This window comes from Microplitis demolitor, chromosome 1, assembly GCF_026212275.2.
Source record: "Microplitis demolitor isolate Queensland-Clemson2020A chromosome 1, iyMicDemo2.1a, whole genome shotgun sequence".
Taxonomy (NCBI): Eukaryota; Metazoa; Arthropoda; class Insecta; order Hymenoptera; family Braconidae; genus Microplitis; species Microplitis demolitor.
Window position 1 is genome coordinate 19202891 of NC_068545.1, and position 15935 is coordinate 19218825.

At 28.9% G+C, this 15935-nt stretch overlaps 1 protein-coding gene across 2 annotated transcripts in view; it reads right to left on the minus strand.

Annotated features, from left to right (window-relative positions):
- Positions 1–1513: 1513 nt before the first annotated feature.
- The window catches only part of LOC103577470 (probable myosin light chain kinase DDB_G0279831), a 44615-nt gene continuing 30193 nt past the window's right edge, over positions 1514–15935 (minus strand). For both annotated transcript variants that reach the window (XM_014445123.2, XM_053739880.1), the window contains 6 exons: positions 13386–15672; positions 11325–11688; positions 9670–9866; positions 4597–4986; positions 2908–3110; positions 1514–2224 (listed from right to left, as the gene is read on the minus strand). In XM_014445123.2, the coding sequence (XP_014300609.1) occupies positions 2149–2224; positions 2908–3110; positions 4597–4986; positions 9670–9866; positions 11325–11688; positions 13386–15672 (3517 nt within the window). In that variant the 3' untranslated portion in view covers positions 1514–2148. The remainder of the gene's footprint in view (positions 2225–2907; positions 3111–4596; positions 4987–9669; positions 9867–11324; positions 11689–13385; positions 15673–15935) is intronic.

Sequence of the window (15935 nt, forward strand, 5' to 3'; positions counted from 1 at the left end):
GGCAAGAAGTTTAAACTTTCAGTACAGGTATGGTGAAAAAATTTTTCTCTAGAGAAGAAACATCAATTTCTATTCACTAAATCATATTGGTCTGAAATCGGCCATTCGACTAGAAAAGCAGAAACTCGCAGTTTCATTGCAAGTAATACGAAAAATTTATTTATTTACAATAACTATTTTCATGATATCACATAACTACGTACAATAGTAATTAAATTTTGAATAATTATTATCAATGATCATTAATTAATAAAATTGAAAATCAATAATAATAATCATATCAAGTATTGGATAATTAATATTTATGATAAATTTCGTGCATTTAGTGGTCCCGCTAAATGAAAACATGTTCATGTATTAATATTAATTATTTATGACTTTGACTAATTAAGTATTTTTTATTTATTCAATATCAAGTATACGAAGTATATATATTATTTAATTTAATGACATGGACCACTTATGACGATAGTCGTTGTTTTTCATCATTTAATATAAATTTATTTAATTTGATATACCCTATGAAACTTGAATTAATTTTATTATCTACCAATATTCATCATAACTATCATACATATATATTTATTTCTTCGTTATACATTTTACTATCAATTCATTAAAACAATTCCATATTAGCACCTCCACAATGTTTAGTTTTGTACGAATAAAATTATATCTATTTACGTCATTGAGTGACGCATATCCACAGGACATGACATTTATATTTTATTTATTTATTACTTTTTTTTTCTATCAGTCGTCATCAATGTTGCTATTAAAATAACACAATAATTACTTTCACACAAACTAAGTCACGTACCTTTGATGAAATCGATTGTTAGTATAGTAAAACATTATTTTATCTTACATAAAATAAAAATTTTGAATGTTATTTACTTAAATATTATAGTGAACTATGTTAATCCATAAGTATTTTCATATTCGTATCATGTCAATACTTAATTACTTTAATTAATCTATTGAAGATTTTATTTTTTTGATAGTAAAAGATGGAAATAGCTTTGTTAAATAATATCAGGTACGTTTTATATATAGTACATAATAAAGAGCAGCATGAAAAATGAACGTTCACTTGATACTGGTCATAATATCCCATGAAAAATATTTATAAAAAAAATATATTAAAAATACATAATAAATATATATAAAATATGTATAACAAGTATATTTTTAATAACTAACTTTTGGCCGATTTTCATATATATTTCAGATGTAGATTAAATATATTAGTTATATATCTTAGAATATATATACGTATGAAAATATTGAAAAAATATATTTTAAATGTATAAAAAATATATCATTTTTTTTCTTATGTTGGTGGTTAAATTAAAAGTATATTTTTCATATTTTCATGATTATATTTTTTATATATTTTTATATTTTCATACATGTATTTTTTTTTCTATTTTATATATTCTAAGAGAAATTTTAAATATATAAGAAAATCGGTCAGAAGGTAGCTATTAAAAATATATTTTTTATACATATTTTATATATATATTTATATATTTTTTATGAAATTTTTAATATATTTTTTCTATAAATTTTTTCTATGGGATTCATAATAAAAAAAAAAGTTAACATAATTAATAAATGATAAATTAAGATGGCAATTTTATTGGTCCTCTAAAAATATGTAATGTAAAATAAAAAAAAAAAAAAATAATAAAAAAAGAATGCTTAAGTTATTTAGTTAGAGACTAACGTGACAATAAATCAATGTCGTGTTAACTCTTAAAAGAATAGCATGTCTTATCGCAGGATCTCATTATTAAATAATTATTTTTTAAATAAATGTAATCTTTTACTTGATATAATTACAGTACACGAACAGTGCATACAATATTGACGACAGATGATTGATAATAATTTTTTAAATAAATATATATTAGATTGGAAGATTTATTTATTTCGTTGATTAATATTTGAGCGATTCTCAATCATTGATCAATAAAGAAATTATTTTATTTCCTAATTATCATAATCATCGTCAGCAATCATTTTTTTTTTTTTGGTCCCTACTATTTTTTTTAGCTTCATACACAATCTAGGCCTGTTTACTTCCATTTATTATTGAGAGCTCTCCACAATGTGAGTTTTATCGTCCATTGATTTAATGCTGTGTCACCGTTTAATGATTTCTGTTTCCTGAATCGAGGCTTCCGTGACTGGTGACAAAGGAGTATCGATTGATACTTGTCTGTAGCAAAAAAAAAACATACCGCCAATGATACTTTAATAATAAATCATTAGCTCAATTTTTTTTTATTCAAAAATTTTAATATTTCTGACTTTATAAGCTTTAAAAAAAATATTAATTTACAATTAATCGAAGTGAATTTAAATTAATTATTACACTGTAAAAAATTTTGAGTCCACGGTGTGGTGTGTTGGTGTTAAAATTTTCAACAGCTAATGTGAAAGTCACAGCTTAATCCGACAAACTCTTCTACTTTTTTTAGTTACTTATATCATCTCATAAACCTTTTCCTTCATAAATTATAATATAACAATATGATAATTATTCTTTTCAATATTTACATAGACAAAAAAAAATCCCATAGTTTTTATCAAACTTTTAACAACGACCTTTTTTTTCTAAATTTTTTATAGCGAGTCTGAAAGTCTCTTCTATGCTGATGAAGACAAAGTATAATTTACAATTATCTATTTAAATTTAAGACAACACATTTTTCATTATAACTTAAATCTTTAAATAAGTCATTGGATTAAATTTTACATCTATTAATATAATACTTCAAGTACAAGGCTATAAAACGATAAATATATATATATATATAAAGAAAAGTAATCCAGTATTTTTATATCTGAATTTATTTCAGAAAGCACGAAGTAAATGGAGCTAAAAAAAATATATCTTACCTTCCACTTGTCTGCCACTCGAACGAATCCGGAGCAGAATTGCTCCTTCCGGCTCTGTGAAATTGCTGAGTTTTGCTCTTGGCCACTTCTCGAGATTTAGTAACGTCACTATCATCACCAGTTGAGGCGAGCTTGAGGTTACCAGACATTGGATCACTATCTCCATAAGCCGGTCTTACAACTCGCTTTGGTAAAAATGGATTCTGCGTACATTAATAATAAATTTTATATATTAAATATATACAGACATGAATATAAATCAGTGGGAGATATAAATAAAAGATAAATAAAAATTATTATTAAATGTACTGTAAATAATAATGCATGGTCTTCCTGTCTAATGGACTGCAAGACGTTCTTCCTTGAACTCGTTCGATAATGACTAGTTCAATTTATCAAATGACAAGGACGCGGGCGTCGATCATAGGGTCACTGACTATTGCCTTTCTCGACGTTCAATCTACGATCACAGGGTAATACACAAGTCGTTAATCAACACGATGAAGGCATGTAGTCGCCACTTGGTCCTTGGGCATCAGTCATCAACATCAATACGGTATCAACAATCGTATAATCGAGGCCGCATTTCATTTTTATCTAAACTTTTTTTTTTTGGCACCTTTGGCGAGGTCACACTAGCGGTATTTTATTAATTAAGTCATTTAAAAAATCAGTAATTATTATTCATAGATATCAGTCTGTCATTAATCATAAATATTTGAATTTCCCGCTAAGAAAATTGAAAATTTTCAAAAAAAAAAAAAAAAAAAAAAGGTATTGGTTTAGGTCCGATTTTTGAAAATCGAATTTCTGACAAATGTTGACGTTTTGAGGTTCTAGGAAATTATTCTGACTAATTTCAAGATGATTTCCGAGTGTACGAACGGACGCACGTATGTGGATATTCTGCAACTTTTGAAGGAATGATCCATTTTTGATTTTTGAGATGGCGTTTAAAGCGGCTCATTAATTACAACAATTTATGAGCAATTGAGCAAAAATGGATGAAAATACAAATATACGGAGATCTATCTAAAAATGATTCCTCGGCCTTAAAACGTTGACAGCTATTGAAAATTCGCGTCCTAAAAAATCGGATCAAAAGTACAAACTTTTATTTCTTAAACCTGAATTTTTTAACGATAAGTCAAAACTATTGTGCAATAAAAAAGATAGAAAAAAAAACAAGCAAATTTGTTTCTGTAGTAATTAATCGTAATTAAAAGATAATTACAACTAGGCGATACAAATTGGGTAGCTATTATTGTGTGCGAGTACAATAATACGTTCATTTGATTGTCATTTCCCATTCTATTACCAGCATCGCTGCGCTTCTCTGTAGTAATACAATAGAAATACCTCGATGTATTATAAACTCAATAGCACAAACATCTGAAGCTATATTTTCATCATCAAAATTGCATTCTATAAATCTCTATACATATATTCGCATATGTGTACTAACATTTATACATATATCCGCAAACGTATTTGTATTACTATCGTATCCGGTTCTACAGTTAATTAAAACTTTCATTAAAATAAATTTCATAGCTTATGAAAGCTAAATATAAATAAATCCTTTAATAAAATATCCCACACTCATAAAATAAATAAATGAATTAAAAAATTCGTTAATTCTGACGTTAATAAATAAATTAATAATTTAAGTAGATAATTTTTTTTTACCTGAAAACTATGTTGCTTGAGCATCGTTTTGATAAGAATAAGTGTGTCAAGTTTAGGTACTCTTGTGACGACTCGTGCAACTTCCTCGTCGGTAACTGTGACCGGAAGTCGACAGTTATCAGCCTCACTTGGTAGTGGTTCCTTTCCGTAGTTGGTTAACCAGCGATGAGTCTTTATCTCTTGCAAACTAGCTCTCATTGCTGGATCCTTAGTCAGCATTCTAATTATCAGATCACGTAAATCATCTGTAAGTACAGGAGAATCGGGAAAACGTAATGGTTCTGTTCTAACGGCTGCTTGAACACCTATTATACTTCCAGAACCATCCCAAGGTACTCTTCCTATTACCAAAGTGTACAAAGTCACGCCCATTGACCAAACATCACATAACTGAAAATACATTTTTTTTTTTTTAATTTTGCGACTAAAATAATTACTGCGCAATCAAAATTTTTTCAATTTTTAAGGATAATTGTCATAAAAATTTGATCAAGTTTATTAATTTTACATTAATATCGATTTGTTCACATAATTAAAACAATTAAAACATAATCTTTAGTAGAAATTCAATGTAACTATTTAAAAATGTGATTATTCAAGACACTGAGCTGGATTTTAATTCAAAAACTTTTTAAAATACAGTACTAACTTATTTTTTTTTAAATCCTTAGTTTTTGGTAATTGACTTGTGAAAAGCTTGCTATGAAATTTCAAGTATTTAAAAACTAGTTGTACATAAAAAAAAAACATAATTTTCGATAAAAATGACATTTTTTCGAATAACTATCAGCTTTGAAATTAATTGGCTTTTAGAGAACAAAAAAATAATTATTGAAATACAATAGAATATATTACGATCTTAATTTTTATGGCATTTTTTACTTGGAAATTTTTAGTGAAGTCAAAATAAAAAATATAAATAAGTTAATTAACATTTTTTATTTTTAACCGATTTAAGGTCATTAATAACCACTCTTTAAATCTGAAACAGTGGATATAGACTACTTTTCAGTGGTTTTCAATGTTTCAGATTTAGAGAGCAAGTAATTTTTGTTTGTTTTACTTGAAGTTATTAATAAGATTAGAGATTGATTAAGAATTATAAGATTAGAGGTATTAGGATTAATTAAAATACGGTAAATTACTGCAATTTGCGGCAATTTATCGCAATTTGTGGAATTTTTACAGCAACGCAATGACATACTTCACTTTACGATAAGGTACCGTAATTTTGCAGCAAATCTGCACGCTTACGGTGAAATACCGCAATGTTATTGCAAATTCGCGGTAAGATACTACACTTTTACCGAAAAATACCACACTATTGATGTAAAATACCATAGGATTGCCCGAAATTTACGGTGAATTACCGTCAAATTCCGTAAGTTGCCGCAATTTACCGCAAAATACCATAATTTGACGTAAAGTACCGTAATTTTTCAGCAAATCTGCACGCTTACGGTGAAATACGGCAATGTTATTGCATATTCGCGGTAAGATACTATACTTTTACCGAAAAATACCACACTATTGATGTAAAATACCATAGGATTGCCCGAAATTTACGGTGAATTACCGTCAAATTCCGTAAGCTGCCGCAATTTACCGCAAAATACCATAATTTGACGTAAAGTACCGTAATTTTTCAGCAAATTTGCACGCTTACGGTGAAATACCGCAATGTTATTGCAAATTCGCGGTAAGATACTACACTTTTACCGAAAAATACCTCACTATAAATGTAAAATACTATAGGATTGCCCGAAATTTACGGTGAATTACCGTCAAATTCCATAAGCTGCCGCAATTTACCGCAAAATACCATAATTTGACGTAAAATACCATAATTTACCGTAGTGAGGATTCACCAGAGAATTAATTATTAAATTATATCAAGTAATTTACAAATAATCAATGAACAAGTATTCAGTTCATTATTAATTAAATAACAAATCATAGTTTTATTGGATAAATATTTTCTTGTCATTATTTAATGTTTGTTTTTAATTTTCGTACAACGTTTCGTCAGTTTCCCGACTTTATCAAGTACTGAATTACTAAAGATTAATTGTCAATAATTATGATTAGATAATTAAGACAATAATATGATTCATATAGTCTTTCCTCAGACACAAATGTTATTATCAGTATAACTGACTAGTTAAAAAAGAAAAACTTGATATGAGACAAAGAGATTTAAATTTAATAACAAAAGGCTGATTATTAATTTGTAATAAATACATTTTCTTATATATTATTTAAAATAGTGAAAGCAACAGTAATATTAATCAATAATGTAATTTGATAAGTCAGTTGTTCTTATTACGTTATAACATTATTAGTCACGCTTATATATGTGTATATATATTGTATATACATATATATAAAGGGTGTATACTCAAGAGACACACACGCGTTGGCCATCTATTTAGTGATGTATGAAAAAAATAAAAAAAAAATGAACAAAAAGTTGGGTTGTGGATTTTTTTTTAATTCTATTGTATACACGTTATTCCGATGGGAGTTAACTCGTTAAAACTTTTTCATTTCCCATTAGCCAATACTTGATTTGTTTTATAACTATTTTAACTTTTGTACTTGGTTCGTTTGCTAATTGTATAGTGAAGTGAAGAAAAAAAAATAAAATCTTAACGGAGAATAGAAAAGTACATTAATGAAATTGCAAGTAAGGTTGAAGCAAACTGATCATCGTGAATAGAGGATTAAGGTGCAATTGGATTAGAGTGTCGTTTAAAATTAAATTAAATGCACGATAAATCTTAATTGATATTAAACTTTTATATTCTTGACTCGCGTAATGATTAAAAAAAAAAAGAAATATAGAACAAGAATAAAGAAAAGAAGATTTCTTTTATAATAAAAATTTAAATGGCTATTAAATTGATTATGAGAAAGTAATTTAATGAGGAAAATTAGTGATTATAATTACTTTTTGTTCTTTTTTTGTCTATTGGTTCAACGATTGCATTAATTTTATTTATATTAAATAGGATATTAATGAGAAAGTTATTTATGGCGCTTATAAAACATATATAATATATATGATTATTAGAAATATAAATTGTTGTATAAATTATAATATATGGATAAAAGATATTTCCGTGTAGAGTTTAATTAAAATTTATAATTAATATAGTAAATTATATAGAGAATAAGAAAATATATCTTTCAAATCGAGTTGAATATTACTGGGTCATACGATGAGAGAATAAGTTATCAAGTCTTGATATAAATTGAACGTCAAATATTTTACCACAAATTATTCGAAAATTTATCGAAAATTAATCTTGAATAAAGGGTCGCTTGAGATATTTCTTCCCCTTATGCTTGTGTTTTTTATTATTGTATTATAAGGCGATAAAGAATTTTTATGAGTTAAAAAAATTGATTTATAGAGCTTATAAATAATTCACGGAATTTGTCTAATATAAAAATGATGAGACCTAAAAAAAAAGAAATAGCGATACTATTACCGTCAGATTAATTACATATTTTAAAAATACTGTAAAATGCTAGGGAGTTTCTGGTCCTTATACTGTGATATGTGACGGAGCGGTTTTATGTGATCTTGACGGAAGATTATTTATCGTAAGATATCGTGAGAACTAGTCCTTATAATGTATAAGTAATAAATTCAAAAAAAGTATATAATAGTAGTTTATTATATTTTTTTTTTTTAATTATGCATTTTCATATTATCTGCATTGAAACTACGGGTTTCAATGTTTGGTGAAACAGGCCAATTTCAGAACAATGTAATTTAGAGGACAGAAACAGAGCAGTTTCTTCCCTGGAGACGAAACTGTCTTGTTTCTGTCCCGCTAGAATAGCAATTATTTTTTCTAAGCTTTAGAGTCACCATATATTATTCTAGCTTACCGAGTTGGCAACAGAATTAGTACGTTCACTATGAATTTTAAATTGTTTTATTTCGACGGAATTCAGGAATTTGAATCGAAAGTTTCAGCGCATAGCAGGTAATTATGAAAAGATACATAGTGTGCGGTGCGGAATAAAACATGATTTTAAACGTTCCGTGATGTCTGATATCATTTTGTTTCATTTCTTGCCACGCAATGTACTATTATTTGGTTAATTTTTAAATTCTGATCTCACTGAAAACAATTAATCGACTGCTGATTATTTAAGATCGTTCATGGAAAAAAATAGTGACTCTTCTAGTCACAATATTGTAGTAAAACTGTAGTAGCGAGTACTTCCATTTGTAGTAAAGGATACTACATAAATAGTACTGACCTTACTGCACATGTGGTTGAGGTTATTCCAAGATGGAGGGCATTTTTTTACTCCAACTTGTAGTAACCTCAATTACAGCTGCTGTTTTAGCGACAAATTTTTTTTCCGTATTCAATAGCAGCCTTTGAAATACATTCAAAAATTCAATGATTTTTAAACTTTCCGCTAAAAAATCGATTTTCAAAAAATTCGGGAAGTTATTGTTTTCACCCCGATTTTCGAAAATCGAATTTTCACTAGATTTTGACATTTTGAAGTCCTAGAAAATTACTCTATTTTCAGAATGCTCCTCGAGCTGGAAAACAGCTGGAAGTTTTGGGGCTGGTCGACCGTTTTCCAAATTTTTTTTATTAAGAAAAATTTATTGTCGATAATAGAAAAAAAATCATTATTTCGTTTTTTCCAATAACATTTTTTGAATGCATTAAATATTCTATTTTATTAAATAAATTTAATTTCGAACGTAATGTTTTAAAAATGCATACAATATAAATATGAAAAAAATGTATATCTGAAAAAAAAAATTGTCTGAAAATAGATCGTTTCAAAATAATATAAAAAGGAAAAAGGCATTTTTAATATTTTTTGGATGATTAATAAAAAAAAAATAAAAAACTTTAAATTTATATTGAACGGTAGACAAAGAGATGAAAAGTTTAGCAGAGAATGTCATTGAAAAGCTTTCATTGAGTATCAGAAGCATGAGCACTCAGCGGTATCACACTCGAAAGGTGCAAATAGACAAAAAGAATAAAATATCTATCTATCCAAAGTTATTGACAAACTGATGCTCACCGTTCCAGAATACTGAGCACCAGGGACTGTTGTTTCCGGCGCGGCAAACGCCGGTGTACCCGCAGATCCAGATAGAAGCTCACCAGAAGCTCGTAGCTCGGCACTAACACCCAAGTCAGCAATCTTCACACGGCCCTCACTGTCCACCAATAAATTACTAGGCTTTATATCTCGGTGGACTATTTTCTGGTAGTGTACTGAAATATATTTATAGACGTTTAATATATGTTTAAATACTTAACTATAATTAAATTCAGCAGAGATAAAATAAATTTTATTAAACCCAGCAGAATCTGTTTTTACGAAAAAAATTTATTTATAATTTATGTTGGCATTTCATTCAAATAAAAAATTACTTTTTCCGTAAATTTCATGTTGGGTATAGCATAAAAGCTTACGATCTATAATTTTGGTAATATTTTTTATAATATATTTGTATTCAAATCAAAGGCTAATTAAAGATGCTAAATCGTGCGTCTCCCGTATCTTCGAATAAATAAATATTTTTTTAATTATCCATAATATTTACCGACTAAAATTGTATCGATTAATACGGGCATTATTATATTCATGAAAATTATTAACGTGGTATGAAGGACAGAGCTCAATTATTGAAAAAAATTTAAGCCATCAAAGGAAAGGTAAAAGACAACGTGATCTATTAAGTGGTAAGCAATAATATAATTAAAAGCTTAAAATATTTTTTATGTAACTCATGCTGAAGAATACGCCGCTAATTAGCTAGTCAGTTTCGTAAAATTTTATATTAAAATAAAATATTTTCTGATTGGTCAAACGAGTGGTTTAATATATATTAAAACACTTATTTTTATATTAAGCCACTCTGAATTTGAGTGAAATAGGCGGAGTATGTCTCTACTCAATAATTCAAATAACTAATCTATCAACGCTCTTTAGTCTTCTATGACGTCACTTTGAATTTAGCTGCCTTATTAACATAACCAAAATCCTAGACTGCCCACGCGCATTTAATTACTAAGCACACACATGTGTACATCAAGGCAACGAGAGCTGAATTTTATAATCTCACATATGTCTATTAATTGATACGGCATAACTCCAAAGATGACTCTTTTATTGCGAGTTAAGTTTTTTTAAGTGAATAATATTAAACAAAGTATTCAATTTTATTAAGTATAAATATTTTTTAATAATAATAAAGTTAATTATTTTTATAACTCTGACTGCATGACATAAATTATTGTTTACATCTAGTGACATCTAATATTATACCGATTTCACACGATGTATAAGATACTGTTAAATGCATCTTATACATTGATAAGGCAAAAACTGTTGAACATCGATAGATTAATATTTTCTTCCTGGTTAAAAATACTGATTGAAAAGAATTAAGAAGCAGTCACTCCATGCAAACTGTATAACTATATATACAAACAAAATAATTGAAATTATTTAAAAGAATTCAAATTTCATCATTTTTAATTTTTTTCAATCAAAGTTTTTAAACAAGGCTTAAACCACGATATTAAAGTACAGGCTTTATATTATATGACTATTTTTTTATTTAAAAGTATACGATTTTATTACCATGGTTATCATTAAAATATTATAGTTATTATTCAAATGTTAACTCTAACAATTAGTGAAAAAAAGAAAAAAAAAAAACTTACAGTACTCAACACCTAAAACGACATCTCGAAAATGAATTCTCGCAGTTTCCTCATCAAGAGGTTTGTCTGTCGGCAATTCAAGTACCTCGCCCCTTTGTACCAATTCAAAGACTAAGTACAAGTTGTCCTCATCCGGGTCATCAAGTACCTCAACCAGTTTTACGACATTTGGATGGTCTAATTTTTTAAGTAGCGCTATTTCACGGTAAACTTTAGCAAGCGGATTCGAAACTCCTTTTCTACCAGGCGCCATTCTTCCAAATATTCCGGCCTTTTTCATCAACTTTTTCTTACTTAAAATTTTCATTGCATAGTGAGTTTCGTCCTCTTCATTAAATGCCAATTTAACGATGCCAAATGATCCCTGAAATAAATTTATCAAATGAAAAAATTTATAATCATCCTTCGCATGACTTTTTTTTCTTTTTTTTAATGATACTACTCATAATAATTATCTCTGATTGCGTATATTGAAACATTTTAATTAAACTGAATTTTAACTTCTTAATTGATCCTCAATTATTTTAAATGATAATTTTATACAATTAAATTATATTTGCAATATTTGTTGCAAGTGATTTCAAATTTTAATTAGTGTCAGTAAAGTTTTTATTTTTAAATTTTATTTGGTTTAAAAATTTATAATAAAATTAATGACTTCGGGAATAAACTAAAAATAAATTATAATTCTAGCTATTTTTGAATAAAAATAAGGTACCCGCGGGTAATAAGGCCTAAGTGACAGAAATGATATTTAAAATAATCGCCTCCTCTAAAGGCTACTCTAGTAGAAGGGTTTGCATAGAGATGTAACGACAAGTTTAAAGAGTCCCGATACCACGTTCCCTGTCTTCTATATTTCATCATCTGTCTTATGCTGTCGTAGCGCAGAAGAAATCATAAAAAACAATCTAGTCTTCTGACTCTTAAAAAGGATACTGATAGTTTTGAGTGCTGTTGAGCAAAGCAATCTAGTCTTCTGACTCTTAAAAAGTATTGTTGCTAAATTTAAGTGATGATTCATCTCTAATACCAATTTTATTAAGTATAGTTAAACTATTCCAGTTTGTTTAACCCGTAGGCCTTATTACCCTACTGTAGTAAAATAAGGCCTATTCGTATGGTTTTTGTAAAAGTATAATTTTTTGTTTGTTTATAGTAAAAATTACCATTACTTCATTACATTTTATGAATAATGTATTGAAATAAAGATTAATGATACATTTCGATAATTAAATGCAATATTTTTGATTCTATTTAAAATCTCCCTTAACTAGGCCTTATTACCCGCCGGTACCTTACTTTATTTTGTCGGTTGAAAAATTTATCCTATAAAACAAAATAAATTCTCTTGAATTTTATTTTCTTATAGTTCACAGACACTGTATTCAAATTACAATAATCCATACAACGGAGATAAGAAAAAAAAAATCTTATAAGTACATGGGATAAAAAGATCCGTTGAAACTTGACGCGAAGTACTCTCAATTCGATAACAAAAAAAAAGTATGGAAAGAAAGAAGCAAGAAAAGGAGCTAAAGTAATGACAAAGAATAATGAAGTATACTAGAAGAAGAAGAAGAAGAAGAAAGAAAAAAAATAAGCTTATATAATCTGTGTGCTCTTATCAAATGTGTGTGCTCTATCCAATATCTTTTTATGCATTCTTTGTGACCTCAGTCTACCATAACACTGATCGCTCCCACTTGAAAAAAACATCTATATCCATACCACAATATATCTATAGTTTCGTGATTTTATCTCAGCGTCAATGTAATTTCATAATTCACCGCTATAACCTCAGAAGCTTCCCCTGAGACATTGAAGTCAAAAAAAAAATCATGGGAAATATTTGCTTCCTTTTGAGAAAAAAAAAATAGCTGCCCCTAGGGACAAATCTCCATGAACTCGTTTAGATTACGATTAATTTTCATTCGCAAACAGTTTTACCTTTTTTTTTTATTACCCATAAATCACTTTTGATATTTTACTTCATCATAATTTTTTTATAGAAAAAAAAAGAAGTGAGATAAATTTAAAATAATAAAAAATAAATCTTACCTGACCAATGTTATCTAACAGCTTGTATTGATTAAGCTGCAATGCGCCTTGTTTATTATCGATGCTGACTCTTCTACTTTCCCTAAGTGGTCTTCTCCGTATTCTCGGGGATCCCTGCGGGCTACCGTAAGGCGAGTAAGGACAATAAGGATAAATAGGTCTTATCCCAACGGCTCCACTGTCTCCTGGTTTTTGATTAACATTAACAGCAGTAGAAGATAGTCTACCAACTGGTGATAATCTTCCGATCTTTAGTGAATCAGTTTCCTTACAAGTTTCTTCAACTGGTCCAGGAATTTTTATCACCGGGACACTTGAAGCATGCAAAAGTTTTTTATCATCTGGAATACCCAAAGCTGTACGTGGAATCGTTTCTTCTTCGACATCGTGTCGATTTATTTGAAGAGATGTTCTTCTGTCCATAAATCTTGGCTCTCCGTCCTCGCGATCCTCCGATTGCGTCGACAAAAGCTGGTAAACTTTAACTGATCTTGGGAATAATCTTTTAGTATCTAATTGTTCAGTCTCATTTAATTTTTTTATTCTATTGGCACGTCTTCTAGCAACGAAAACATCACGATCGTCGTCATCGCAAACGTTATCACCTTCATCATCATCTTGATCATCGTCATCATTGTCAACGACGACTGTTAAATTTTTACCAGCATAACTGTCATCCTGAGGTTTTTCAGAAATACTTTCCAGCTCCATTGTCGAGGATAAAGGCGAACTATACTGATGGATTATACGACTACGATGTCTCGACGATTTCGGACTAGAGTTTGGAGATGATGTCAATCCTTTAAGAGGTTTACGAAGACTTTCATCAACAATATTGCAGCTTTGTGATCGTGAAGTTACTTTGCTGATTGAGCTCACTTTAGCATCCGTCTTTTCATCCAGCTTCAAAGCCGATGAATTTTCGGGAACTGGATTTTCAAATTCTGAGTTACATTTTTCGTCTCTTTTTTGACAACATGTTTCCTGATAGTTTTTTATTAACTTGCTATCACGTGTCCCAGATAAAATGTTAAGAGAATCATCGCGATAGCTACTTTGACATGTATCCTTTGACACTTCCGTAGAAATTTCTTTGTAAGAGTCAGTGCTCAAACTCGTGTGTCCAAATATACCGCGAATCTCTTGGATATTTTTTTTATCTGACCTCTCAGTGACAATAGCAAAAGCATTAGCACAATCTTGTGTATCATTTACTAACACATCATCTTTAGTAATATCAGTTTCATAATCTTTGTTATAAATTGAAGTTTTCTTCAACGATTCTTTATCATCCAACTTTTTAGCCGTAAGAATATCAAGACCTGCCGTCGACAAACATACAAGTTCATCGTCTGGCGATGAACATTTAGCATCTTCAGATATTTCTTTAAGCTCTTTAATATCCGGCATCTCAATCAGCCCAGCTGTTGATACCTTGCGATAAATGACTTCTGAAGTTGGCATTCTTTCAGATTCTTCTTCTTTTGTTGATGCAAATCTGTTGAGATTAAATCGTTTAGCTGTTGATGATCTGCGTCTTTCACGTTGTGCTACACTATTGAAACCCTGAAAAGTTTCAATGGTTGTAGAGTTTCTACGATCTTCATCAAAGGTACTGAGATTACTAGAGTAACCACTACTTTCACGTCTAGGTCGGTAGTATTTTGCTAATGACAGATTATTAATAACAGAATCCTTTAAGACTTCACTTAATTCTTCACTATTTTTACAGGTCGCGTAAACAGCCGGAATACGTTGATTATTAAGAAATGATAAAGGTAATCTACTGCAAGACGTGGTTGTATTATCAGGGGATGAATTTCGTGATGATGAATCAGATCTGATAACTTTTTGAACAAGTAATCTTTCTTTAAGTTGATCTAATTCCTCGGTATCATCAAGACATACTGCACTATCTTTTCTTGTGTCCCAATTAATTTCATCAAATTCTTCAGCTGTTGTATCTGCTGACAATGAACTTTTTGATTGTTGATGATAATTGTCTCTCAATTGATAACATTTTTTTTCTTCCTGATTTTTTTCACTGATATTGACACTAGTTATTCTTTCTGATGTATGATTATCGTTATCGGTATCATTATCATTGTTATCTACAACTATTTCTTTGGGATCACGACCCTCGAGAGAACCAATTGTGCTTGACAATTTTTCCTTCACTGACAGTAATGTCGTGTTTACTGTACCGTGATCTGGCTTCGTCACTTCTAATGGCGTTGCCAGTAAGTGAGACGACGAACTTGGTGATTCCTCGTCGATTGCGACGTGTCTAAAAAAGAAGAAAGAAAATGTAAAAATACTTATTAACTCTGTTTAATTCAATGTCTTATTATTGTTATTTTTGTTAATTTTATTGGAAACAAAAATATTATTTTTCGGGTTATCAATTGATACAACGGATTTATTTTTATTCTGATTAAATTTAGCATTAATTTTATTGATATTTTAAAAGTGAAAATATTTTATCAGTAGGGTAAACAGAATCGATAATCATTGAAAATAATTAAATGGGTAATATATGTTCTTGAGACT